The sequence below is a fragment of the Balaenoptera acutorostrata genome, chromosome 15 (genome assembly GCF_949987535.1).
Source record: "Balaenoptera acutorostrata chromosome 15, mBalAcu1.1, whole genome shotgun sequence".
In the NCBI taxonomy this organism is placed as follows: Eukaryota; Metazoa; Chordata; class Mammalia; order Artiodactyla; family Balaenopteridae; genus Balaenoptera; species Balaenoptera acutorostrata.
The window spans coordinates 13,920,860-13,946,986 of NC_080078.1; the positions used below are offsets into that span (position 1 = coordinate 13,920,860).

General features: G+C 48.1%; 1 protein-coding gene across 3 annotated transcripts in view; it reads left to right on the forward strand.

Annotated features, from left to right (window-relative positions):
- GALNT17 (polypeptide N-acetylgalactosaminyltransferase 17) overlaps positions 1–26,127 on the forward strand; it is a 482,627-nt gene that overhangs the window by 398,454 nt on the left and 58,046 nt on the right. For all 3 annotated transcript variants that reach the window (XM_057529210.1, XM_057529212.1, XM_057529211.1), the window contains exon 7: positions 23,915–24,100. In XM_057529210.1, coding sequence (XP_057385193.1) covers positions 23,915–24,100 — 186 coding nt within the window. The remainder of the gene's footprint in view (positions 1–23,914; positions 24,101–26,127) is intronic.

Consider the following 26,127-nt stretch of genomic DNA (forward strand, 5'->3'; position numbering starts at 1 on the left):
GGCTTTGTGGTGTTGGCCGCTGCCCCATCTGTGCTTGTGAACGGTCTGGGGCAGCAGAGAGGTCTGATTTCCCACATTTCTCCCCACGCACGGGGCCCATCAGAGACTAATGAAGCGAGCCCTGGGAGGTCAGGGAACTCCAGACGCCACCATCCCCGAGTCTCCTCCTAGCAGGCAGAGGAGCAGTTCCCACGGTGGGTGCAGAGGGCAGTGCGGGGGAGGGAAGAGTCTGATGGGTGCCTGAGAAGGTTACTGGACCCGTGAGCTGGGTTGTTACAGGCCGTCCCTTCTCTTTTCTGAGTGTATGAAATGAACGTGTTCAGCAGTCTCCAAAGCTCTGACAGTCTGTGTTTCTCTGAGACTTAAACTTGAGAGGCCAGATGCCTTTTCCATATGTTGTGGGCTAAATTGTGTACACCCTACAAAACTCATATGTTGAAGCCCTAACCCCCAAAACCTCAGAATGTGACTATATTTGGAGATGGTGTCTTTAAAGAAGTGATTAGGTTAAACTGAGGTCATTAAGATGGGCCCTAATCTAGTATGACTGGTGCCTTGTAAGAAGAGAAGATTAGGACACAGGCACAGAGAGGGCAGACCACGTGAGGACACAGGGAGAAGACAGCCATCTATAAGCTAAGGAGAGAGGCCTCAGGAGAAACCCACCCTGCTGACCCCTTGATCTTGGACTTCCAGCCTCCAGAACCATGAGACAAATTTCTGTTGTTTCAACCACCCCACCTGCAGTACTTTGTTATGGCAGCCCAAGCAGACCAATGCAGCATCCGTTATGTTTTCTGAGCCTGCATCCAACAGTTCAACAGATCATTGTTTTCAACTGAGACTTATTTCTTTGTTCTCTAAATAATTCCTCCAAGAGAGGATGAAGGACCACGATTTAAGGACATAAGCTAAAGATTCTTCGGAAAAAAATACACCATCTGGGCATCTCAGAGAGTGCTCAGGGGATCTGGGCGCTAAATGCGGCTGTAATGCCCCTTGTACTTTGGCTTGTCTCCTAAGAGGAGAGAGTGAGAAACTATAGGCATCTTCAAGGTAGAACAAATCCACCTCTGGTTAAAAAGAAATTAGGAAATGAATTTGAGTCTCCGGTGTCTGCCAAGTCTTGTGCTGAGCCTTGGGAAGAGAGAAGGACCACAGCCAAGATCACGGTAGTTTCAGGAGCCACCGTGGTCCTCCGACTTAACACCAGGAGCAGTAATGTGCAGGATTCAAAGCTGGGTGACGGGGCCTGAATGCACAGGTGCTGGCCCCCCAGGAACCTCTGCATCAGCCCAGACGAGGAAGCAGTTCTGCTTTTGACTGACTGACTTCCAATGACCCTTGGCTTTGGGGCAAAGGAACATGAATTAATACAACCTCAGGCTCAGTTTTTTTTTCCAAAGTGTATTCTTTGGAATGCTAGTTCTGCAGGTTGTCGTGGGTCTCCTACAAAAAGTAAGGGAGTGTATGTAATTAAAAGTAACGGAGTTGGAAGCTTCTGACTTACACAGAGGGAAGCGGGCTTCAGTGCCCAGTGGACATGGCTCCCAGCTCTTTACGACGATGCTGAGGGCACTGCAGGTGTATCAGAGGGAAGCATTTCCCAGATGAGTGTTTTCTGCGGAGCAGCTGCTGCACTCGTTCCCCACACTCTAGAAGGAGCCTCTCCAGATGGCCTGCGAGGGTCCCCATAGCCTCCTGGAGATGTCCAGATGACAAGCAGTGAGTGGTCCCAGGGCAAATGACCAGGAGAGCAAGAACGCTGGGAGTGACCAATGGCCATGATCGTGGCCGCCTCCTCCTCATCTTTCAAAGATTCACAAGACCCAACTGGGTAGATACTAGATAAGGGAACCTACCAACATGCAGAGTTGTAATCAGTGTTAACGCCTTAACTGTAATGTACAAGGGAAATACCAGAAAGGGGATTTACAAGAATATGTATATTGCTATGCTCAGCACGACTACTAGCTGACAAGAGCACCCACACAGATTTCCAAATCCCTCCTGGGGGCAGCGCCTGCCTACCCAGCACCCCAGCAGGGCTTCTCAAACTCTCTGTGCCGTGCATTCTGATCAAGAGTGATATGGTCCCCAACGGGATGAACATTGGCTCTTGGAGGGGGATGCAAAAAAGTATTATTCTTTTTATGTGTAAATCACAAGCGTACATACAGCACACAAACAGATATACAGACTATCTCTGGTGTTAAAATTTCATGGGGGGGAGCAGAGCAGGTGGCTGGGGGTGGGGAATATCTAAAAGTGCTCCACAGGGGGGCAGTAGTGGAGAAAAGGTTGAGAAATACTGACGTCTAGTAAAAGACCAGACCTTTTCTTATTTCCAATCTATCAAGAACTGCTACTTTTATAAAATGCGATAAAAATGAATTACTAGAAAAATAAAATAGAGAAAAAAAAAAGAAACAAACACAAACCCTTAATTTTTATTATTGGATTCAACTGATACACAATTGCTCAGAATTGCTATAAATGCTTTTAAAGCTGACTCACAATTTCCTTCGGAGTCTTTTTCTGCAGACCGTTGGTGGACAGGCTATGGCCACACTTTGGGAAGCGCTGGTCTGGGGGTGCTGGGATGGGGGAGACAAGCAGGGGTGTTCAGGACAAGCTTTGAGGAGGGCACCCCTGAGGGGTCTTAGAATCACCCAGCGGGAGTTAGGGAAGGAGGAAGCGTGTTTCAGGAGAAGGTGCGGTCTGGGCAGGGCCCTCAAGGGAGGCGCATGACACCTGTGAGGATGGCGTGGGGAGGGGGAAGGTACAAGCTAGGGCTCTGGCAGAGGGTGGGGGCCAGAGGAGGAGCGCGGGCGGGGCAGAGGGCAGAGCACATGGCTTCGGGCAGGAGCTGGACCCACAGCCCTGCGGGCTGCACTCGCATCCTGGCCTACCACGCGCCCCTTCATGTTTTGGGGTCAGTGGCCACTTGGAGATTCTGGGGGCACCATCAGACCCTTCCCGGAAGACTGAACGAACTCGAGACATCGTATGAACAATCTGTGGGTTGGGCAGGTTTCGCAGTCCCATAAGCTGCATCCGAAGTCTCCAGCGTCAGAGCCAGTGTAGAGAGCTGAGCGGATCCCGCCGAACTGTTGTCGTGTGCTCATTCATTCAGGCTGCCGCGTTTATGGATCCCGTCTGTGTGCTGACTCCAGTTCTAACGGGTCTGCCAGGTACACGCGGGACAGTCACCGCCCAGAGGTTAGCCTGGGTTCCAGGGAGCTGGGGGCAAAGCCACACCCTTCCCTTGGCCGAGCTCCCGTGACGCCAGAGTGGAGGGTAAACCCAAGACATCTTGGGGGACAAGGGGCTTGGTGTCCTCCTAACGTGCTGACAACCCCCCTCTGCCCTGTAGAGTCTGGTCCTCCCTTCCCCAACCTCTCCCTGTCAGACCAGCTCTGCATTTCAATCCCTTTCATGGACTTATTTTTGTGAACTTCCACCGGATGGCGGCGAGGCCACTCGGGGCCAGAATGCCGCTGGGGTCTGTGAGGATTGGAACATACTTACTGGGCAATTTCATCAGTGATTGTACAGAATGTAAAAATGAACCAGCAAGTGGAAACGTATCCAGGGAGGCAGCTGGGATAATTGGCCCTCACAAACACACAAGAAGTGCTCTTCTAAAAATACCAGGGCAACACTGAAAAGGCAGGCCTGGGACTCAACTCAGCAAGAGTTGAAAATGGCAAAGACAAAATGTTTGGATCTTCCAGTGCAATCCAGCAATCATGGAGCTTGGCACTGAGGGCTCGAGAGAGGCGCCATTTCAGATGTAAAGAAACAGCAGATCTGACAGAGACTCCACTGTTGGATTCAAACCCACGGATGCTGTGTGTTGATGATAAGAATATAAACTCAGATGCAGGTTCTTCAATTCATTTATTCATGCAACAGGTATTCATTGGACACTTACGGTGTGCCAGGCCCTGTTCTGGCACCGGCACGCGACAGTCAACAGAACAGACATAGTCCCTGCCCTGATGGAGTAGCCCATACCTATTATGGAGCAAGGGGGCAGAGGTTGGGGTTTGGGGGAGAGACTGTTTTGAATAGTGTAGGCAAGGAATGTTTTTAGGATAAGGAAGTATTGAAGTAGTAGACCCGGATGATGTAAAGGGACAAGGGGTGTGGATTTCTGGGGGAAAAGTGTCCCATGCAGAAAGCACAGCAAGTGCAAAGGCCCTGTGGCGAGTACAGGCTTCGCCCCGTTGAGGAACAGCGGGAGGTCCATGTGGCTGGAGGGGCATGAGCAGGGGCAGAGTGAGAGGAGATGAGGGCAGAAGAGGGCTGACCCTCAGGCATCGTCTGGACTGTGGTGTGTACTCTCAGTACGGTGCGGCCACGGGAGGCTTTTGAGCAGCGGATTGACGACTTTGACTGATGTTCTAAAAGGATCCCTCACTGCTATATGGGGATTCTACTGGGAAAAGAGCAGAAACAAGGGTCCAGCGTGGCAGTTTAAGGTGGTAATAATCCAGGTAAGAGCAGCAGGTGGCTTCAACTCAGATGGGCAAGTGGAGGCGCTTGAAGCTGATGGCAAACTTTGAGGAAGAAAATAATTAGCCAGCAACCCATCTAAGACTTTGAGGGCCTGAAGTTAACCCCCAGCATCCTCTGCGGGGGCCCAGGAGACACATCAAATGGGGGTCCTTTAAAGGATCCGGAGATGTTTAAACTAAAGAGAGAAAGAAAAAGAGATGCCCTTACAAGGAGGACTGTTAGGACTCTAGATAAGGAAGGGCCTCTGTCCCGCCAAGCCCTCCCACCATGAACAGGCAGCTTCGGTGATGCTGAGCTCCCGTCACGTCCCACGGGACCCCCTGTCAGGGTGCTGTGGGCACTGGGGGCCGCCCCAGATCAGAGTCGCCTTTGCATTGCTTCATCCCTCTGATATGTATGGGGTTCTCTTGCCAGCTGCTGGGGTTTGAATATTGAACAAGATCCAGTCCCAGCTCTTAGAGAGGGGAGACGATGTTGGGTGCTCCAAGGGGATGGGAGTGTGCCTAGAGGGGCTCTCGTCAGGCTTAGGGTGAAGAGAGTGATCACTGAGACCAAGCTTGGAAGCACGAACACCCTGAGCCACGTAATGGATCTGTGGGTCTGTGTGCTTTGGGGACGAGGGGCGAGGGGAGAACTGGGCACCTTCCTGGACATCGAAAATAAGACCAGAGCGTGATGAGCAAGGAGGAACAGTGGGCTGATGCAGAGGGTGCCCCGATCTTATACCTGGACTCATACTCTGGAGCCGGGACCGGGGGGAGGCGTGTGAGGTGAGCCGTGCACCTGTAGGGTGGGAGCCTGTCTTTACTGAAAATTTTGACGTTTTGCTCGTCATGGATTTTTTGCATTATTTTTGATTTCTGAGATATTGCATCAAAATATTATTTATCTCCATTCCTGAGTTTTTAGGGTTCCCCTTAAATGTTATGTGCAGACATTGCCTCGCTTGCCTCACCCCAGGCTCAGCCTTGCTCTAGACTGGGGAGGTTTCCCAGGGTGGGGCATTTGGGGGCAACGTGGGAAGTTTACATCACAAAATTAGAGGAAGGGGCCTTAAAATCAGAGCCCACCTACCCGGACACTTTACCTAGGGGCAGACTGGGGCTAACAGCATCCTGAGGGCCAGCAGAACCCTGCAGCCAGCTGATGCATTCCGGGAGGGCTCCCCCGGGGACGCATGTGAATCAGGAGCAAAGTTCTTCTGCGGAGAAGGGAGTGTAAGAGTGCAAGAGGGGTAAGTGACCGAGGAAATGAACACGGCTGTCGGAACATGCCACCTCGTTATTTATTTATTTAGGGGGATGGCTGTTCTCACTGCTAATCTTCATATCACATGCCTCATTGCCCTCTGAAGGCCCTGAGAGGTTTCCCGTAGCATTTATTTGGTCGAGTTTGTTCTTGAAGTCCTGTTTCTGGTTTCTCATTACTCGCTCTCCTGGAAGTACCAGAGAGGGAGGGAATTGCAGGAGAGGCAGGTCCGCAGATGGCAAATACAGGGCATCATCACTGGCAATTAGCAGGTAAGGACCGAAGGAAAAAAAGCCCATTTTTACTTTCCATTTGAAACAAGTGTTCAGCTACATCAGGAATTGTGAGGGCAGGGCGGCAGCCCTGGGCGAGGCAGAGACAAAGGAGGGAAACTGGTGCCTGTGCCTCTTTAGAGGGGGACCCGGAGCACAGGGAGGCCTCCCCACCCCCTGCTTGGGTCTGAGGCTGCCAGGCATACTCGCGGGGTCCCCAGAGGCCTGGAGAGAGGACAGGGTCCCTGGGAGGGGCGATGCCTTGGGCCCTGGCTGAGGAGGCATTGGCCAGGTGGCTGTTTGGGCAGGCGGGCCTTCCCTGAGAGCCCCTGCACTGGCCCCTGCATTTTCTGCATCTCCACTTGCAGACCTCTGGCCTGGGCTGGTCCATCCCTTGGCTACTCTTTCAGCATCCACACCTCCTTACATATGATGGGCCGTGGGATTGTTTGCAAATGTCTTTGATCCTGATGGGAGGCGCTCACCCTCTTCACGCTTTCTCTGCAGGACTGTCCTGGGCCCAGGTCACCCAGGATCTGGCCGAGGGAGCCAGACACATCATTGTCTTCAGCGCTCTGGTACTCAGTTCTTGTTTATAAACACGCAGCTTTGTTTCATTAAATTCTGTTTTCTCCCTCAAAAACTAGTTCCAGCAAGGTCTATTTCCTGCCCTGTGTTGCCACACACACGCCCAACTGCCATCCCAGGGGTCGGGGTGGGTGGTGAGGTGCAGGCATGCTCTCTGCCCTGAGGTTGGCGCTCCTGGGGTCTGAAGCCTCACAGGCCAGCTTGGCCCTTTTGGGTGCCCAGTTGGGGTCACTTGCTGTAAGAAGGACCAAACCAGGGCAGGCCTGGAGGAAAGCCACTGATGGAGACCTCTGTTCCCAGAAGCCCCCTCAGGACACCAGGGCTAGAGGGGCAGGTGACCCCAGGCCCTGCGAGGCCTGGCAAGGACCAAGCACTACATGCCCACCCCAGCTTTAAGGGCAGAGGAGCTGGTAGACAAGTCAGAGGGCGTTATTTCCTTACACTGAGGTCTGGATACCAGGAAACTTAAAGCTGTACAAGCCACAAATAAAATGCATTCGAAAAGAGGGTTGAGAAATTTGGGGGATAGGAGGACAACAGATAATTATTAGAAAAACACGGATTATTTTTCCTGCCTCGTGGGGGGTAATGATGACACACGAACCCAAATTGATAGTCCACATCCTGCCACTTGTTCGCTATGCAGCAGAAGTTATTTACCTTCTCACAGCTTCAGGTTTTCATCTGTAAAATGAAAGGTATATAAGTAATTTGATAGAATAATTGTAAGAATTAAATGAATAAGCTCTAAAGTGCCTAGTCCAAGACCTTGCACATCAGAGATGTAATTATTATTTTTCAGATTGTCATGGTCATGGTAATAAAGGATGTTCCAGTGTCACTTGTCTGGCCTCATGGATCATAGGACTGACTCAGGGAACCACTCTTCCGTTCAGAGACCAAACTCCCTGAGAATCCTGGCTCCACGCATTAATATTCTGGTTATTCAGTAAATGCCTGCGATGTCAAAGACATCCCTCTGTGCTGGGCTTCGGACGAGGAATCAGAGGCGGGGCACCTGGGTGACCTGGCAACATGATGGGAATGTAAACAAGGAAACAGCAGGCAGAATGGAAATGCTATGGCTGGAGAAGTAAACGAGGCATCTGTGGGGCATGCAGCTCCGAGGGAGGGCTAGGGAAGCTTCTAGAGAAGGTGACATTGAGATGAGACCTGAGGATGAGGGGGAGAGGTGGAGGGTGGATGAGAAGTCTCGTTATCAGGCAGAATTGGGCCAAGAGGATTTTTCTGGGGGGAACAGAGAGCCTTTCACTGTGGCTGGAGCATCGGTGGGGGAGACAGGGGCAGATCAGCAGAGACCCGGTCTTCCAGGCTTTGTGGGTAGATTTTAGACCATCTCCTGAGGTCATGTGAAGCCCCTGGAGATGGAAGATGGGCAGAGCTGAGGTGCGACTGGCACTCTGGAAAGCTCAGTCTGGCGGGGTTGTGGAGCACGGGTTGAATCGGGTCATGACAGAAATGCAGGTGGGGAAGTGGCAGCGGGGATAGAAAGAAGCAGATGCTTTCAGGAGCTGTTTCAGAGGCAAGATCACCAGATCCTGGTGACGGGTCGGCTTTAATATTAAAGGTGATGAGTTGGCTTTGATATTAAAGGAGAATGAAGTCCCCAGGTTTCTTCTCTGGACAACTGGGTGAGATCCTCGGTGCCATTCCCGGAGATGGGATGAACAAGTTTATGGTGAGGTTGGGACTAAGTTTCTGAGGTCTGTGGCCCATCCAGATAGAGGGACGAGCAGACCGTTGGATTTCCAGGTCTGACGCTCAACATCACCAGAGGGCAACTGGCAACTGACCAGAGAGAGAGCTTGGAGGAGGAGCCCTGGGGAGCCCCAGAATGTACAGTCCGGGGCAGATGCCCCTTGGGAGGCTGAAGAGGAGCAGGCAGCACGGCAGAAAGAACCAAGGGAGAGTGGCCCCACAGCAGCCAACGAAGGGGAGAGTTCCAAGAAACCAGCCACCTCTTGCCACCTCCCTGCTCCCTTCTTGGCTAAGTCACCTTCACCTCCTGCCTGGATCAGCTTCACCTCCTCTCTGGCCTCCCTGCCTCTGCCCTGCCCCTTGTGGTCCATCTCAACACCTCAATTAGAGTGACGCTCTTAACGCTTAAGTGAGGTCATGGTACTCCTGTGCTCCAGAACCATCAGTGGCTCCCCATTTCACTTGAAGTAAAAGCTAGAGTCCTTTCGGTCCCCTAGACAGACCCCTCTGAGAACGAACTTCACCTCCTGCTGTTCCTCCCGCCTTCTCTCCTGCAGCCCCACTGACCTCCTCGCTGTTCCTCAAGCTTACCTGGCAGGCTCCTGCCATCGGAGCTTTGCTCCAGCTCTTTCCAGCATCCGGAATGCCCTCGCCACAGAAATCTCTTACCTCCTTCGTGTTATAGCCTCTCTCGCCCCCTTCTCACCGCCCCCAGCCCTGCTGAGTCCTCCACGCCACTTTCCTTCTTTTCTCCATAGACTTCCCACCTTCCAATGTGCTACATAATTTACTTAGGTATCATATGTGTTATTTAATATCTATCTGCCCTTGCTAAAAATATCAGCTCCACCAGGCAGAGATCTTCAGTTTTTTTCACTGGTGCCTGATACGTAGTAGATACTCAATAGATGAATGAATGAAATGGGTCAGCAGGACTGAGAACTACGTGTGATAAGGAGTTCCAGTGCCCTTGGACTGATTTAGCAGCAAGGGCATCTGTCACGCTATGGAGAACACATCTCCCCTGTAAAAGGAGGAAGGTGGGAGTCTGGGGCTGTGCAGTTTCCCACCTGGTGACTTCTGTTTGCCCTGATAAATGCATACAGTGGCATCAGCTGAAAGTGAGGGGTGGTTGGAGGTTGGAGGAGGACGGGGAAGATTGGAATAGTTGCCATGAGGATCAAAGAGGGGGATCTTTTCAGGGAGAAAGATCCCTGAAAAGTGGGCTTCCCCGGCAGTATTTAGGGCCCCCTCGAGGTTTGCGGACTTAACATTTATGGAGACAACTCTGTGTGCTTGTAAGATTTTTCTCCAATAGTATTTAGTAGTGTGAGTGTTGGTCCAGGAAACACAGACCCTTGGTCCAATCCAAGGCGGTGGTTTTGCCAAGAGAGTGCAGAGGAGGGCAGGGCGCAGAGGCACAATGAGAGGGTGCAGGAGAGAATTCAGAGGGACAGAGGAGAGACTGTAAGCTGCGCTGGAAAGGAAGAGCTAGGCAGAGCCCAAGTAGGAGGGGCAGGATATGCCAGTAGCAGGGTGCAGAGCCCGCTTCAGCTACTACCTCCCTGGGTGATTTGTGCCTCGGGCTTACTTGATAAAGGGGATTGAGTGATGACACAGAGAGGTCAATGCCACTGAGAGAAAAGTTTACTGTTGCTCACACTTCTCCTAGAAATGAGTGACATGCCACAAAGACAGGAGGCAAGAGGAGTGAGGGGAAAGCCTGGCCAAAGCCCTTATTGAGGTTTGTACCGGGATGGCGGGGCAGGGTAAACAGTTTAGGATTGGCTGGTTTGAATGATTCCAGCACACTTGGGGCATAGGGGCTGTCCCAAGGTGTCTGGTGCCTGGCCCTGGGTGATTTAGGGCAGGGGGAATCTTGGCTTGGTATGTGAGAGTTAGGTAAGGAGAGGGATCAGAGTATGGGCCCTGGATGGCAGGGGAGATGTAAACAGTGTGGTTTGGCCCTGTGTGTAGTTTGTGTGTAGTTTGTGTGTAGTTTGTGTGTAGTTTGTGTGTAGTTTGGCCCTGTGATTAATGGATGCCACATACACAAACAGAGAGTCTAAGAAAATACGGTTAGGACACTGGGTGTCTTTGGGCAATTTGCTTAAACTCTCTTTGCCTCAATTTCTTTGTTTCTAAAATGGGGAACGTAACAGCACTTACCTCATAATGTTATTATGTGATTGAGTTAGTAATGAGTTAGTAAATGTGAAGTGCTTAAAATACAGTTAAGTGTTAGCTCTCATTATTTTGTTGTTAATTTTACCATTACGGGCATCACATGGCCTGAGCACCCCACCCCCCCCCCCCCACTTCTGAAAAGGTTCAGTGAGAGTAAGTGAATGAGAGAAACGGAAGAAAAGAAAAGGAGCCTGGGGTCAGAGTGGGTCGTTCCGAATTGGCCAGTGCGGAACTGTGGGAACAGGGCATTGATGTAGAGGGTGAGGGTCACTGCAGACAGGGAAGTTTGGACATTTCTCAGCACTGGCTCTGTATGCAACTCACAAATTGGAGTCATGTACAATGTGCCCATGCACAGCTTACATTTTAGACCATCTGCTTCATCTGTGAAATAGTGGCACGAGTATGAAGTGTTATAATAGATGATGAAAGGGGGCTGCCCCTCCCTTGGATGGTTAGGAAAGTGCTTCCTTGGAGGGGTCTCTGGCCTTGAAAAGTGGGTGGAATTTGGCTGGGCAGAGAGGCCAGGAGAGGGAGGTCCTGATGTGGACACAGCGTGGGCACTGGCTGAGTTTAGAATGGGCAGGAGAGCTTGTGGTGAGTGTAATGGGGGAGATGCAGGAGGTGAATCTGGGAGTGTAGGCTTGGGTGGAGTAACAGACGCAAATAATGAAATGGAGCGCTTTTTTTATTATCTATAAATTTATTTATTTATTTATTTTTGGCTGCGTTGGGTCTTCATTGCTGCACGCGAGCTTTCTCTAGTTGTGGCGAGCAGGGGCCACTCTTCGTTGTGGTGCGTGGGTTTCTCATTGCGTTGGCTTCTCTCATTGCGGAGCACGGGCTCTAGGCATGCGGGCTTCAGTAGCTGTGGCACAGGGGCTCAGTAGTTGTGGCTCACGGGCTCTAGAGCACAGGCTCAGTAGTTGTGGCGCATGGGCTTAGTTGCTGTGTGGCATGTGGCATCTTCCCGGACCAGGGCTCGAACCTGCGTCCCCTGCACTGGCAGGTGGATTCTTAACCACTGCGCCATCAATATCCTATTGATATTCTGGTTTGGGTACCTGCCTTCAGTGTATAGTGAGGGCTCTAAGTCTGGGATCCTGGGGACTGAGGCTCGTGACGCTTTGTGAGGGAAGAACATTGCTTTGAAAGGAGTCAACGGAAAAAAAGATCTGAGATTTGAGTGGCACTGGGCGATTTTCTGAGACCCTTTCAAGGATGAAGCCGTGTCTAGGTGGATCACACTCTCATCTCCAGGGTGCACACGTGGGAGACAGGCTCCGCTTTCTCCCCCCAGAGATCTGGGCTGTGCCCACCAGTGTCCTGGAGGTGGCTGCTCTCTGTCATCCTGTCCAGGCTGGTGTTTGCATCCTACCACCAGGGGCTCTGATGCAGAGGAACTGCGCAAGGAGGCCTGTGGGGACGGCTCAGCCCACTCCAGCAGGCGAAGCTGAACTCCTTGTTACCTCTGCCACGGAGATGAATAATCGTGAGCAGCCTGGGAAACACTGAAACCCACCTAAACCACAGCACACAACTGAAAGTGGCAAGCAAGAAGTGCTCTAAGCTATTAAATGCTTTGTGAGCATGCACAAAATCCTATTATCCTGAGATCTAGTGCAGAGCTAAGCACAGCAAACTTTCTGGTGCCCGTAAAGCCTTGCTCCTTGTTGCTATGTGGAGCTCTCTGTTATTGCTTTATCCAGTTGAAACTTCAGGTAATCTCATAAGAGGAGGATGTTGTGCTCCGACAAGACAAAGGAAAGGGTGGTTGATTACGGGAAGAATCTATTCTTTTCGTGAATAGATCTCTGGCACCGTTTGCTCTGAATAAGGGATAATCATTTCTCGCAATCTGGGAACCGTGTTATTTAGAAAATTAGGATAAGTACAAAACAAAGCAAGAGTGGAGAAAAAAATAACTTTCATCTTAGAATGACAGAATGCTGACAAAAGGAAAAATCATGCAACAGTTTCCCTTGTGAGATTTGCATGAATGTTATTTCTTGTGTTTGCTATTCCACTAGCGGTCGTTAATTTCTAAATCAATCATTTAATATAGTCCCTTTTGCCTGGAAGAAAAGATCAAAATATCCATGCAGCCTTCTCATTGCCAAAGAAAATCACATACCTCTTTGGCTTGATTTAACCTCTTGTAAAAACTATTTGGGGAGAGATGAAAAAAATCTCTTGAAATCCATATTCTAAGTTTTTTAGATGATAGCTGACTATAACCCCAAAACAAGGGAGTTTAGCCTGGAGTCCATGCATCTCCAAGGAGTCTGATAAAATCGACGAGTCTGTAAACCTGGTCAGGAATGTAAAATGCATGTTTTATGTTCACTCATCTCTAACTGACATTAGCAATTATTTCAATTATGAATGGAGGCCATAGATCTCTGTACCATTAGCAATTATTTCAATTATGAATGGAGGCCATAGGTCTCTGTACCATTAGCCATACTGTGCTTTTGTCTCCAACAGGAATCACAGACAAGCGTATATCACATCCTAGTTCTTATAGACATCGTGAAATACTTAGGTCCCCTCCTGTCTATAAGAGGAGTTTAAATTTATAGTAGTTATTAAATCCACACTTGATCTTGTTTAATGTCTTAAAGAAGTACATGTATCACTAGATCATGATTTTTAATACTTGATCTGGACTTCCCTGGTGGTCTAGTGGTTAGGACTCCGTGCTTCCCCTGCCAGGGGTCTGGGTTTGATGCCTGGTCAGGGAGCTGAGGTCCCACAAGCCGTGCAGCAAAAAAAAAACCCAACCAACCAACCAAACAAACAAAACTTGATGACTATATTTCAATATAATTGGTTTCCAAAGTAATTCTACGCATTTTGTTTTATTTGATGCATTTTTTTTTATCGGGGTATAGTTGTTTTACAATGTTGTCTTAGTTTCTACTGTCCAGCGAAGTGGAGTTCCCTGTGCTATACAGCAAGTTCTCATTCGTTATCTATTTTATACATATTAGTGTATACAAGTCAATCCCAATCTCCCAATTCATCCCACCCCCCTTGATATCCATACGTTTGTTCTCTACATCTGTGTCTCTATTTCTGCCTTGCAAACCGGTTCATCTGTACCATTTTTCTAGATTCCACATATATGCATCATTAACATACGATATTTGTTTTTGTCTTTCTGACTTACTTCACTCTGTATGACAGTCTCTAGGTCCATCCACGTCTCTGCAAATGACCCAATTTCGTTCCTCTTTATGGCTGAGTAATATTCCATCGTATATATGTGCCACATCTTTATCCATTTGTCTGGCGACGGACATTTAGGTTGCTTCCATGATATTTGATGCATTTTTATTCCAAGAAGGGATCCATAGGCTTCTCCAGGCTGCACAGGTGGCCATGGCACAAATCTTTCAGGATCTTTCCCTAGTTCGAAACAAGTAGATACCCAAAGCTTGTAAAATGTGGATGCTCAGGCCCTTCCCAAGACCCACTAAATCAGCACCTCAGGGACTGGGACCTAGGTGTGTGTGTTTTTCACAAGCTCCCCAGGTGATGGGGCTGCAGTCAGCTCAAGTCAGAGGTCTGTTATTTGGAAACCTCTGACTTAGATCATCTGTATCCCAATAACCCAGCCCTCGGAATTTGGAGGTGGCTCTGCTGAGAGGCTGGAGCATAGAGAGACAAGGTCTTCTCACACTTCTGGAAGTGTGTAAGGTGGGAAAGAGTGCGGGGCTTAAACAGACCCCAGTTTACTTTTGGGCCTTAATAAGTGTGTGTCTGGGCCGTGCTCCTTAACGCCGCGAACCTGTTTCCTCCTCTGTAACTTGGGGAAGGACCTGCCTCACAGGTTTGTTGTGAGAATGAAATAAAATCATGAATATCAAGTACTTTGCAGAGTGGCTGAGTAGGTCTTAGGTACCATTGTTGTCAAAGATAGAGATGTTCTCGCTTGTGAGCTAGGAGCTATTCTGTGGCTGGTATGGGGAGCAATGGTTATAGAAAGGCAGTAAGACCTGGCTTCCAAAGCTCGGCAGGGCGTTCCTCCTAGAGGTTACGGCGCAGCTGTGTTCAGCTGTGTTAGAGGATCTCCTCCCAGTGTTTCCAACACCAGCTATCCAAGATGGGCTGACATGTCACCAGGAGGACGGGGCTGTCTGCTGATGCCTTTTCCATGATCCTGAGAGGGCAGCGTCCCTCCTGACCACCCCACATCTTCACATGGAATGTAACATCTCATTTTGTGGGAGAAACCCCTTCCTGTCTGCGGGCCAGAAACCACTTTCCCTCCATATGGGAAGCACTTTAACCAAATCTCCTCTGTTTCTGAGAGGGGCCTTGAAATGTTTTCCCAAAGCGGGCCTCTAAGCTAATAACAAAAGGTGCTACAATTTCACAGGCAACTAACTACTTCAAGATGAATCTTTTGAAGGAAAGTTTTCCTTTACAGAACCTCTTCTGGATTCTCTGCACCCTTCTATTGGCCCTGTTCTCTCCGGGTTCCTCCAGGGCAGTGCCCTGTGATGAAATCCAGGGAAAATGTAGGAAGGATATTGTATTAGTTTGCTAGGGCTGCCATACCAAAGCACCACAAGCCTGGGTGGCTTAAACAACAAAAATTCATTTTCTCACACTTCTGGAGGCTAGAAGTTCGAGATCAAGGTGTCAGCAGAGTTGATTTCTTCTGACACCTCTCTCCTTGGCTTGTAGATGGCCAGATTCTGTCTGTGGTCTCATATGCTCGTCTCTCTGTGTGTGCATGTCTGTGTCCTAATCTCCTCTTCTTATAGGGACACCAGTCCTATTGGATTAGAGCCCCACCCTAATGACCTCAGTTACCTTAAATTCTCTCTTTAAAGGTTCTGTCTCCAAATACAGTCACATTCTGAGGTCCTGGGAGCTAGGGCTTCAACATATAAATTTGCCAGGGGGTCGGGGGGGTGGAGGGGGCGGAATGCAATTCAGCCCATAACAGTCATGATTTCTTCCTGTCCCCTGAGCACTCCTCCTAGGACCCAGGGGTGGCAAGAAAAGGCAGGAGCACACAGCATCTGTTAAGGATGTCAGACACGATGAACTTCAATCACAGGCTGGATTGTGTTTCAAATTCTCCAGGACAAAGGCCTTGAGGCGGCCTTTGAAGTAACCCCAAGCTGCTGGTTCTTTAAGGTTTCAAAATCAATGCCATTCAATAGCATTCTAAGAACTATCAAAACCCAACCCCACAGACCCCAGGATTTTCACAAAAGGGAAAAAAGGGTACATTCAAGATAATACAATGTCATTCCTGTGTTTTCTCTGAGCCAGAGAGCGGGTAGACTTATTTTGGTCAGGCTGGCTTTTTTTGGACCGCGCTTTCTGTGAATGGGGAGTGAGCTCAGGCATTCGGCCTCACAGCCTCTGTAGGAGCCAGGCCCCTGGCTGCTTACAGCAGCAGAAGTCAGCAGGTAGGAGATGACATTTTAGGATTGTTCAGATAGACCCCAGGCCTGGAAGATATGCTGGACACAGCGTTGAGAGCAAGAACAAAGGCAGTGCCAGGGAGAACTGTTTAAAAATTTAAAAGACTATTTCCCTTTATCATCTCTGCTGCTGGCTACCATTCCAGCCATTTCCCAAACATGAAACTGACCCCGTGCAGGGCAGAGGAGAGAGTAGGATGAAGGCACGCCCCTGCCATCGTCAGTATTCAGATGCAATAGTCCGCCTCCACAGACGCGGAGGAATGGATTGTTTTCTGGGAGAGAAATGGAAATAAAATTATTGGGTTGGAAGGAACCTCTGGGAGGCCACTTGCTTCAGGTCATCGAATCCATTCAAAGCCTGGGATTCCTGTAGATGTTTAAAAATTCTACTCACTTTCAAGTCGAAACAGGAGATGGGACATCTCTGGGGCTGGGCATTCTGGCCACTGGAACAAGCAAACCTCCAAATCTCAGGGGCGTCACTGAGATTTTAGGAAAAACCAATTGTGGATGTTCACGGTTGGCAGGTAGCCTTCCTTGTGGTCATTTGGGGACCTCAGCTCCTTCCACACGTGGCTTCTCCACCGTTAATAGGTGACTTCCAAGGTCCCCGTGCAGTGGGAGAGAGAGGATGGAGAAAGCATACTGGCTTTTCAACCACATCAGCCCTGGGGGACACGCCTCCCCTAGGCTCCCATACACGGTGAGAATGAGTCTTAAGGCCACACCTCCCGTGGGGAAGCCAGACTTGTGGGTGCCCAGGAGGCTGTGGTGCCCAGGCTGTAGCCTTTGCCGTAGAGTCTGCAGGAACCGGTGCTGCCACTGGCAGAGGTTGGCCCCATCTTTCCCACGCGCGGTGCTGTGTTTAGGTTTGGTTCGTCAGGGACGGTTACAGGCCCAAGGAGAGCATCACGTGATCCTCTGGTCCACCTGGGCACCAAAATAGAAGTTGGAATTCAATAAAAGAGACGGAGATTTGTCACCTTCTCAGCATATGCATGTCTACTCCCATCTTGAGGATCCTTTCTTGATCAAAGCCCTAAGGTTTACACCAAAAAACTTGAAGAGGTGGTGAAATCTACCGACATTGTAACTCATCAGGCCCCAAGCCACCAGCCACAGGCCCAGATTCACTTAGGAGGGTCATCTGATGGTTCTGAGTTTCCTTTTGTGCCCAGACGCGAGTGAACCGGGATCTGTGTTTGTCTTTCCCTTGCTTTAAACCATCCAGCGTCTCCAAGAGCACTGAATGGCATGATTGATGGCCTGGAATTTCTGGTCTCCAGACTCGCCTATGGTGGCAGCATCCTGGCCCCTAAGGCCACGCCTGCCCAGCCCCTGCTGACCATCAGTAACGGCTGGGTCGTCCGCTTTGCCCCCGAGTCCCTGGACCCTGATGCTCTATCCTCTGCCTTTCCGGACTCACAGCTTATTATCAGTCCAGTTACTAGTCCAACATTTAAAAAATTAGTTGACGTTCTCAGCAGTTCTATCCCCAGTGACAGGGGAGAGTGGGGCTCCCTGTGGCCCCCGCTGGGGAAGAAAGAAGAGTTAGCTAAGCAGCCAGTTTCTCCCCAAGGCGTGTCTCAGGCAGACTGTGTCCTGAGGAATGGGACGGGAGGTCCTTATTAGACGATGGCCAGTGGGTAGGTGGCTGTCTCATCTGCTGGAGCTATGGAGGGCTCATCCATCCTGGCCTCTCATGAGTCCTAGTCCAAAACCGCAGGCAGCCCCGAAGCCACAGTCCCCTTCTGCAGATTTCTGGGAGAGGTAATTGGCAAGGTCTTTTAGTTAACCCTGACCAAGTCAGTTTCAGTGAGGGAACTTGGGCGCTAGAGGAAGCGATCACAACCTTCGAGGGCCTTTTGAACCGTGGCGGCGGGATACTCTTTGAAGCATGTGGCCATTCCAGTCTCCTTCCAGATCGCTGTACACAATCTCAAAGCTCTGGCCCTTTGGGGTTAAAGACAGAACTGAATCTAAATTAAAGAAGATGTGGTATATATCTACAATAGAATACTACTTGGCCATAAAAAAAAGAATAAGATCATGCCATTTGCAGCAACATGGATGGACCTAGAGATGATCATACTAAGTGAAATCAGAAAGAGAAAGACAAATACCATATGATATCACTTATATGCAGCATCTGAAATATGATACAAATGAACTTATTTACAAAACAGAAACAGACTCACAGACCTAGAAAACAGACTTATGTTTAGCAAATGGGAAAGGAGGTGGGGGGGGGGATAAATTAGGAGTTTGGGATTAGCAGATACAAACTACTCTATATAAAACAGATAAAGACATACTCTATAGCACAGGGAACTATATTCAATATCCTGTAAAAAACCGTAATGGAAATAAGACGGAAAAGAATATATACATATACACATATATATACATTTTGCTGTACACCAGAAACTAACACAACATTGTAAATCAACTATACTTCAACCAAAAATTAAAATTAAAAAAAAAGAAAGAACTGAATCTAATTCAGTTTCCTCTGTGGTTAAGCGTAGTTCATCCACAATGGCGCCCTACCAGCTCCTCTTTAATCCTAGGCAAAGTGCAGACTGAATGATAGCAGAGCAAGATTGCACACATGGGGAAATGAATGCAGTGTTATCACCCACTCCCCCCCATTCTGGCTACTTCCACCCCAGGGTTCTAGAGCGGTCCTCAACACTTTCCTGGAATTCCCGTTTCAAACTCTGAGGAAAGAACAAAGACCATGAGTGGGATTCATGTCTCAGTTATCTTTATATCCCTGGCAGCGTTTAGCTCTGAGCTCTGGTCTTCGTGAACATGTATGCAGCATTGCATTGAATGACCAAGAGAAGTCAAAGGCATCAGGCTGGGTGCTGGGGATGCAAAGATGGGTTAAAATGCTTGTTCTCTACTTAGTCGGAGCTGCTTTTTCAAGAAGGGATAGTCCAAAGGAAGGAGTCTGTAAACAGGGCAGAGACGGCAGGACAGAAACAGCAGCCAGAGAAAGCCAACGTGGGGCAGTCTAAGGATAGAGGAAGAGAGGTAGGCAAGGGAGGGGGAAAGACAGGGCCCAGCTGACCCAAAAGCGCCTGATTAAGGCTGCTTTGAGCTATTTTTCTAACATAGAAGCCCAGCCCTCTCTGACCATATCATACTAGCAGGCTGGATAGTAAGGCTGGCGAAAATTTTAAATCGGTGAGCATAAATCTGATATTATTTGTTCCCACCCCCTCCCCTTATTATTCTTTTACGTGCATAAGCAGCAGCAACTCACATCAAAAGAAAAGGAAAAAAAGCTCTCCCAACACCCTTTTCATGCTCCATCAATCAAGCTGCTCTCAGTATGCGTTTCTTTTCTCCTCTGAATCACGTGGCCTTTGCCAAGCTTCGTTTTAATTCCTCATCTTGCATTAAGAGAAATGACTTGCATCGACTGGCAGTAGAATCCAGGTATTTAGGGGTTCTCGCCGCTGTGGTATTTAAATTGACATATGTTTTGAGGTCCATATCGGTAAATCCTATTACTGAGAAACAGTAATAAATAAAGGAGAGGTTTGAAATTGAATTTTTGGAAAAGGACTTGAGGAGGAAAGCCATTCTGTGCCCATCCAGTGTAGTGGAGAGACTGTGCATGTAGACTGGGAAAAGCCAGCTCACTGTTCCCAGGATGGCAGAGGGGAGCACGGAGGAGCTGGGGTGAGTCCTTGCCTCTGGGAGGTGGGTTACCAGGGAGTCCCGAAACGGATTGGGAGGACAGAAGTAACAAATAAAATATTATCTTAGCCAGCAATCTGTGTTGTCTTGAACGGATTTTGCCAGCCAACAAAAGGCTAAAATTTGCCTGCCCTTGGATTACCGAATGGGGTTATTTACATAATTTCTGCACTAAGCACTCCTTCAGTGTTGCTTTTAACATTGTAAATGGGTTTAAATGGTGTCCAAAGTGACTTCACATCTGATACCAGGAAGAATTCCTGTCTCTGGGGAGGCAACATTGAGAGACCAGCTCCAGAGCATTAGGGCTTCCCTCCCTAAGAGAGAGGATGGGAGGGGTCCCCAGGACGGGGCTTCCAGGTTCTCTGGGGTCAGATACTAGCTCAGGCCTTGAAAGGAGCGCATGCAAGTACGGACCCTGGAGGTGAAGGTCGGGGGCTCCCCTTCTGTACAGGGATGGATTATAGGGGCTGCAGGGACCTATGTGGCCCTAGAGCACTTTGTGATCCAGAATGCCAGGATGTGGTCACAGGAAGCACATTGGTTTATTTACCTCTGTGTCCTTTGACTCCCCTCCCCCACTTTTGTTAGGGGTAAACTTTTCTCTCTCCTGTATTCCAAATCTACATGACAAAATCTAGAGAAACGTATGTTTTCTTCTCTCCTGAGAGATGTCAGTGAAATCTCCTGTTACTTCAGGTATCTGTCCCTTTGAGTTGGGAAGAAAGCTTGCTAAAAACAGACTGGAGGCCTTCACAGAGAAGCCTGCCGCTTTCTGGCTGGCTGACCTGTCAACTGTCTGGAATTCTCCCATTGGAGTCCTGAGATTCCTCATTCTCTCGTGGAGAAAAGCCAAACATAACTTATGAAAAGCAGCATCCTGAAAGACGTCAGAGTAGGACACTGCATCGTTTCCAGGTAGCCTGGGGGGTGCAGGGCTGCTTTGCTAGGTTTGGCTGAGACACCGGAATGGAGAGCCTGGGGCACCTGGCGGGAGAGGGAGAAAGTGACTTGTTTAATGTCATACTGCTGGTCTTTGGAGGAGGTTGAACAAGAATATCGGCCTCTGCTGCAGTTCATTCCTCTGCATCTCACAGCCCTCTCCACGCCAGCTCTATACAGAGCCCAGGGGTCAGACTGTCCATAAGGAATGATTTGAAAGGTCTTGCACACTGGCATCCAAAAAGATGATGAAGACGGAGGCAAGAGAAAGAGAAATGACACTGGAAGCCAACTTCATTTTCACCCTAAGGCCTCAGCTCATGATAAAAAGACAAACAACCCATTTAAAAATTGGGCAGGGGATCTGAATAGACATTTCTCCAAAGACAGACAAATGGCCAATAAGCACATGAAAAGATACTCAACATCATTAGCCATCAGGGAAATGCAAATCAAAACCATAATGCGATACTACTTCACACCCACTAGGATGGCTATAATCAAAAAGATGGACAATAGCAAGGGTTAGCGGGGATGGGGAGAATTTAGAGCCCTCATTACACCGCTGGTGGGAATGTAAAATGGTGCAGCCACTTTGGAGAAGTCTAGCAATTCATCAAAAGGTTAAGCATAGAGTTACCCTATGACCCAGCAATTCCACTCCTAGGGTATGTACCCAAAGGAAATGATAACGTATATCCATATAAAAACTTGTATATGAATGTTCATCGCAGGGTTATTTATAACAGCCAAAATGGAAACAACCCGAGTGCCCATCAACTGATAAATGTATAAACAAAATGTAGGACATCCATCCAATGGAATCGTGTTCTACTATAAAAAGGAATGCAATAATGATATTTGTTACAACATGGGTAAAACTTGAAAACATGATGCTAAGTGAAAGAAGTCAACCATCTGAGATCCTCACCAAGCTCTGCTTTGCTTTTTCCACTCCTCTGGAGCCCCCCCAAACTGGAATCCATCCCTTGAATCTTCTTTCCCCCATCTCTCTGTGTATTTATTTATCTATTTTTGTCACAGCTTTGTTGAGATAGTCACATACTACTATAGTTCACCCATTTAATGTGTACAACTCAGTGGTTTTTAGTATATTCAGGAGTTGTGCAGTATTCACCACTATCAATATGAGAACATTTTCATCACCCTAAAAAGAAACCCATACCTGCTAGCAGTCACTCTATTCCTCTGACCCCACCCTCAGCCTTAGGCAACCATCAACTTACTTTCTGTCTCTGTGGATTTTCTTTTACTGGACATTTCATATAAATGGAATCAAATAACATACAGTCCTTTGTGACCGGCCTCTTTCACTTACATAAGTTGTCAGGGTTCATTCAGGCTGTAGCATGTGTCTGTATTTTGTTTTTATTGCTAAATAATATCGTATGGATATACCATATTTTGTTTATCAGTTGATGAACCTTTGCCTAATCCTAGATCATGAACTTTACTCTTACGTTTTCTTCTAAGTGTTCTATAGTTTTGGCTCTTACATTTAGGTTTTTGATCTGTTTTGAGTTAATTTTTGTATATGTTGTGAGGTAGGTAGTGGTCCAAATTCCTTGTTTTGCATGTTGCCCCAGAAGTAGAAGTCCTCCAAATTTGTTCTCTTCAAGGTTATTTTGGGTCCTTTGTATTTCCATATGAAATTTAGGATCAGTTTGTTAATTTCTGCAAAGAAGCCTTTGGGGTTTTGATAAGAATTGTGTTGAATATTTAAATCAATTTGGGAAGTATTGCTAACATAACGATATTAAATCGTCTAATCTGTGAACATGAGATGTCTTTCTGTTCATTCTCAGAATCCTGAAACTGTCTAGGGCCGCATACCCATGGAACTCTGTGTGTTTGTATGTTGCCCACTCCTGGAAATTCAGCCACCTTCTTTTACCCTGTAAGGTCTCTTGCCTCTATTCCCCCATAGGCCTTTTGCCATATTTTGCTTCCCTGACTTGGCTTCCTTCCAATGCCAACAGCTGAGTCTGCCCCAATTCATGGGGGCATCTAGTTGTCGGGTCACAAATCAAACTAGCCTGGATCCCCTACTGTCTACCAATCTCTTAGCTCACAGTCTCCTCCTTGAAGAAACAGGCAAGGTGAGGATTCTTGGTTATGAGGAGAATTTTCCATCTGTATTATTTCCTTGTGGTGCAGCCAGAGTTGGGAAATAGAAACAGAAGCTCACACACACACACACACAAATTTGCCACTAAATTCAATCAATAAAGGCCCAGGGGAGGTGTGCAAACACTCGAGAGGGTCCCAGTATCCTCAAGGAGGGAGTTTGGGAAACTGAAGGTAGAACGGCTTGAAGTGGCCTAGTTTGGGATGAGCATACGTGGTCTATGCTGACCTGAGTCAGCTCACGGGCACACTCTCATTTACAGAGAGTACACAGGACTGTCTCATGGGTCCCTGAAACCTCTCTGTGTCTTCTTCCCCTTCTCCTCACCAGTACCAGGAATTCATTTTCACAAATCAGTCCTTCTTGACAATCAGAAATGCTTTGATTGTCCTGCTTGGGACTGAGAGAAGTTGGGTGGTCCTGTTTTCCTCTGGGAACAGGGCCTTTTGAGTCTGGAAGCCTGTCGTGCTCCTGCAAGAGGATGGCAAGTTGTCACTTCCTTGGGCTTTTGCATCCCTTAAAGGCAATTAACATTTCAGCCTTCCACTTAAATATTCTAGCAACAAGTGCCACCTGTACATGATGGCATTGGGGTGGATGCTTCCAGAAGGCCGGGCATCTGTGCTCTTAGGACTCCAAAACAGAGCATATTAATAAATGGAGAATTAAACCATTGTACACTTTGTGCTGATATGAATAAAGATATTCTGTTTTGTTAGTTTGAATTTGCCATTATAGCTCCGTAGGGCCCAGCTTCAGCCAGATGGGAAATAAAACCTTCACAGGTGACAATTGTGCACTACTGAGAACTTAAGAAAACCCATGCGTCACCAGGAGCACCTCACATGTATTGACCTTTCTTAGGAAGAGCTGCATTTTAATATCCTGAGCTGCTGTATCTATAAAAAGCTCCCCAAAACCATCTTTTCTACCAGTTTTAGTCAGGTGAGGTTAGGCTATGCTGCAGTAATAAACCAACCCCGAAAGCTCAGTGGCTTTATAAATGAAAACACATTTCTTGCTCAGGCTGTCTCCTGAACCATTGCTTTCAGGCCTGGGGGAGGGAGCAGTGGCCTCTGGGAATTTCTTTGTCAGGCTGATGAAGTCCTTGCCCCCCTCCCCAGGTGTGGCTGTGCGGGGGCAGCATGGAGGTCCTGCCTTGCTCACGGGTGGCCCACATCGAGCGGAAGAAGAAGCCATACAACAGCAACATCGGCTTCTACACCAAGAGGAATGCTCTCCGGGTTGCCGAGGTCTGGATGGACGATTACAAGTCTCACGTGTACATAGCGTGGAATCTGCCACTGGAGGTAGGACCAAAGAGCCCTTCCCCATCACCCTAGATCACTGACATTATGTCTGATGGGTCACTGATCCCTTTACTAAGCCGATGGTTCCTCCCCAGAAAGATGCTCACCCTTGCAAAATTATAAGTGTACTTTGAGGCAGCTTACAGACCTCCAGGTTTTAGAACCCCTGCTTTACACGGGGATTGGCACCATGGAAATCTCTAAATCCATTAACAGAGATTAGAGGGGTCTCACTGTGTTAATTCTGGTCTCATTATATTAATCTTGACACCCTGCTTCGGAATGTACACCGTGTCCAGAAGATCCTTGCCCAAAGTTTTTGACACCAGACCCTGTCGTCTGCTCTCACAGTGTGCCCTCCCGTGGAGCTCCAGCTGCCCCGTGACGTATGTCCCTACTGTATGCTGGATCCTTGTTTACATGGCTCTTCGGTTCTCTTCCATATTCTACCCAGAATATAATCTAGGAAAATCCCCATGTTACTACAGCCCCACAGGAGTATTGCACGGCGGTTGTGCTCTGGCTTGGTTGGGATCCCAGCCCTGCCGTTTACGGTTATGACATCTTGAACAAATCTACTTATCATCTCTGTATCTTAGGTTCCTCAGCTATAAAATGGGGATAATAGCAGGTCCTCCTTCCTAGGTTGATTGTGAGAAGTAAATCAGAAGTACTTAATCTAAGTACTAAGTACTAAAGTACTAAAACTAAGGACACGTGATGTACTTAAAGCAGTGCCTGGCACAGGATATGGAATGTTGGCAAGCATTTCTGTCCTCCGTAGCACAGCGGGGTGACCTATACCCTCAGCCACAGTTGGGTTTATCTGTTCAGCCAGAGCACCTGTAGGTGTCCAAGCTGTGGAATTGTTCCCACTGAGAAATGGCAGCCCCTGCGTTTCAGGAGGCTGGAGCCCAAGACAGCAGAAATGCAGTTGAATATGTGCAGGTTTGTGGATAAAGAGGATACAAGTGAAGAATTTTTATATCATTGTTGTTACAATTATTGAAATAATGTTCTAAAGCACTGAAAACCCCCTTATGGCCATGCAGCACTTTATAGCTGTTAAACTAGAAATGATTTTCCACATTATTATATAAAAATAGGCAACCTTTGTTGAGCTCCTTACACTCTCCCAGGTACTCGCTAAGTTTCTTATTTGCAATATTTCATTTAGCCCTCACAACAACCTTATGACAGAGGAACTGCCTGCCCTGGTGTTCTCATCTGTAAGACAGAGTTTGTTAACCTTGGTCTCATAGGGCTCCTGGAAGGATAAAAATGAGGCTTAAAACAGAGCATAACAAATATTAAGTGCTCAATAAATGCTAGCTTGATATGAACCCACTGTGATGTCCATTTTACAGATGAGTGAACTGCAGCTCTGGCAAGTTAAATTGACTTGCTTAAGGTCCTACACCCAGCACATGGCAGGGCAAGGATGTGAACTGGCATCTTCACTCGACTCTGCCCACAGCCCTGTGACATCAGTGGAACAGACGTTGTTATTTTTCTCGTTTGCAGATGAGAGTTGTGATCTAGGATGGGGGTGTGACTTGGGGTCAGAAGAAGTGAGGGCTGCCAACCCTATTCCAGTGCTTCTCCATCATTACAAACCACCTCGGTCCCTAATGCCAGTGTTCCCTACCAGGCTTTTCATAAATGACCATCCTCATTAATCACGCTAAGTATATTAAAACAAAGAGTTAAATATCACTGCCCAGGTTTGCCTTTGAATATTAATGTTTGACATTTAAAGGGACTTGTCTTTAAAAAAAAAATCACTGTTTGGCTGCTGAAGAAGAAATCTTAATGAAATCATTTAAACACTTCTGCTCCAAGATGATGCCTGGCTGTCCGCCGTGGAGGAAAGCGTATCCTGTCTGCCCTGGGTCACAGCCATCCTGTGGCTGGCTCTGGAATCGTATTTCAGCTACTTTATTTTCCCCTGTCAGCACACAGCAGCACATTACAGGTTCATTTCTGTAAAAGCAGAGTGAATTATTCATTAGAACGTCATTACCAGC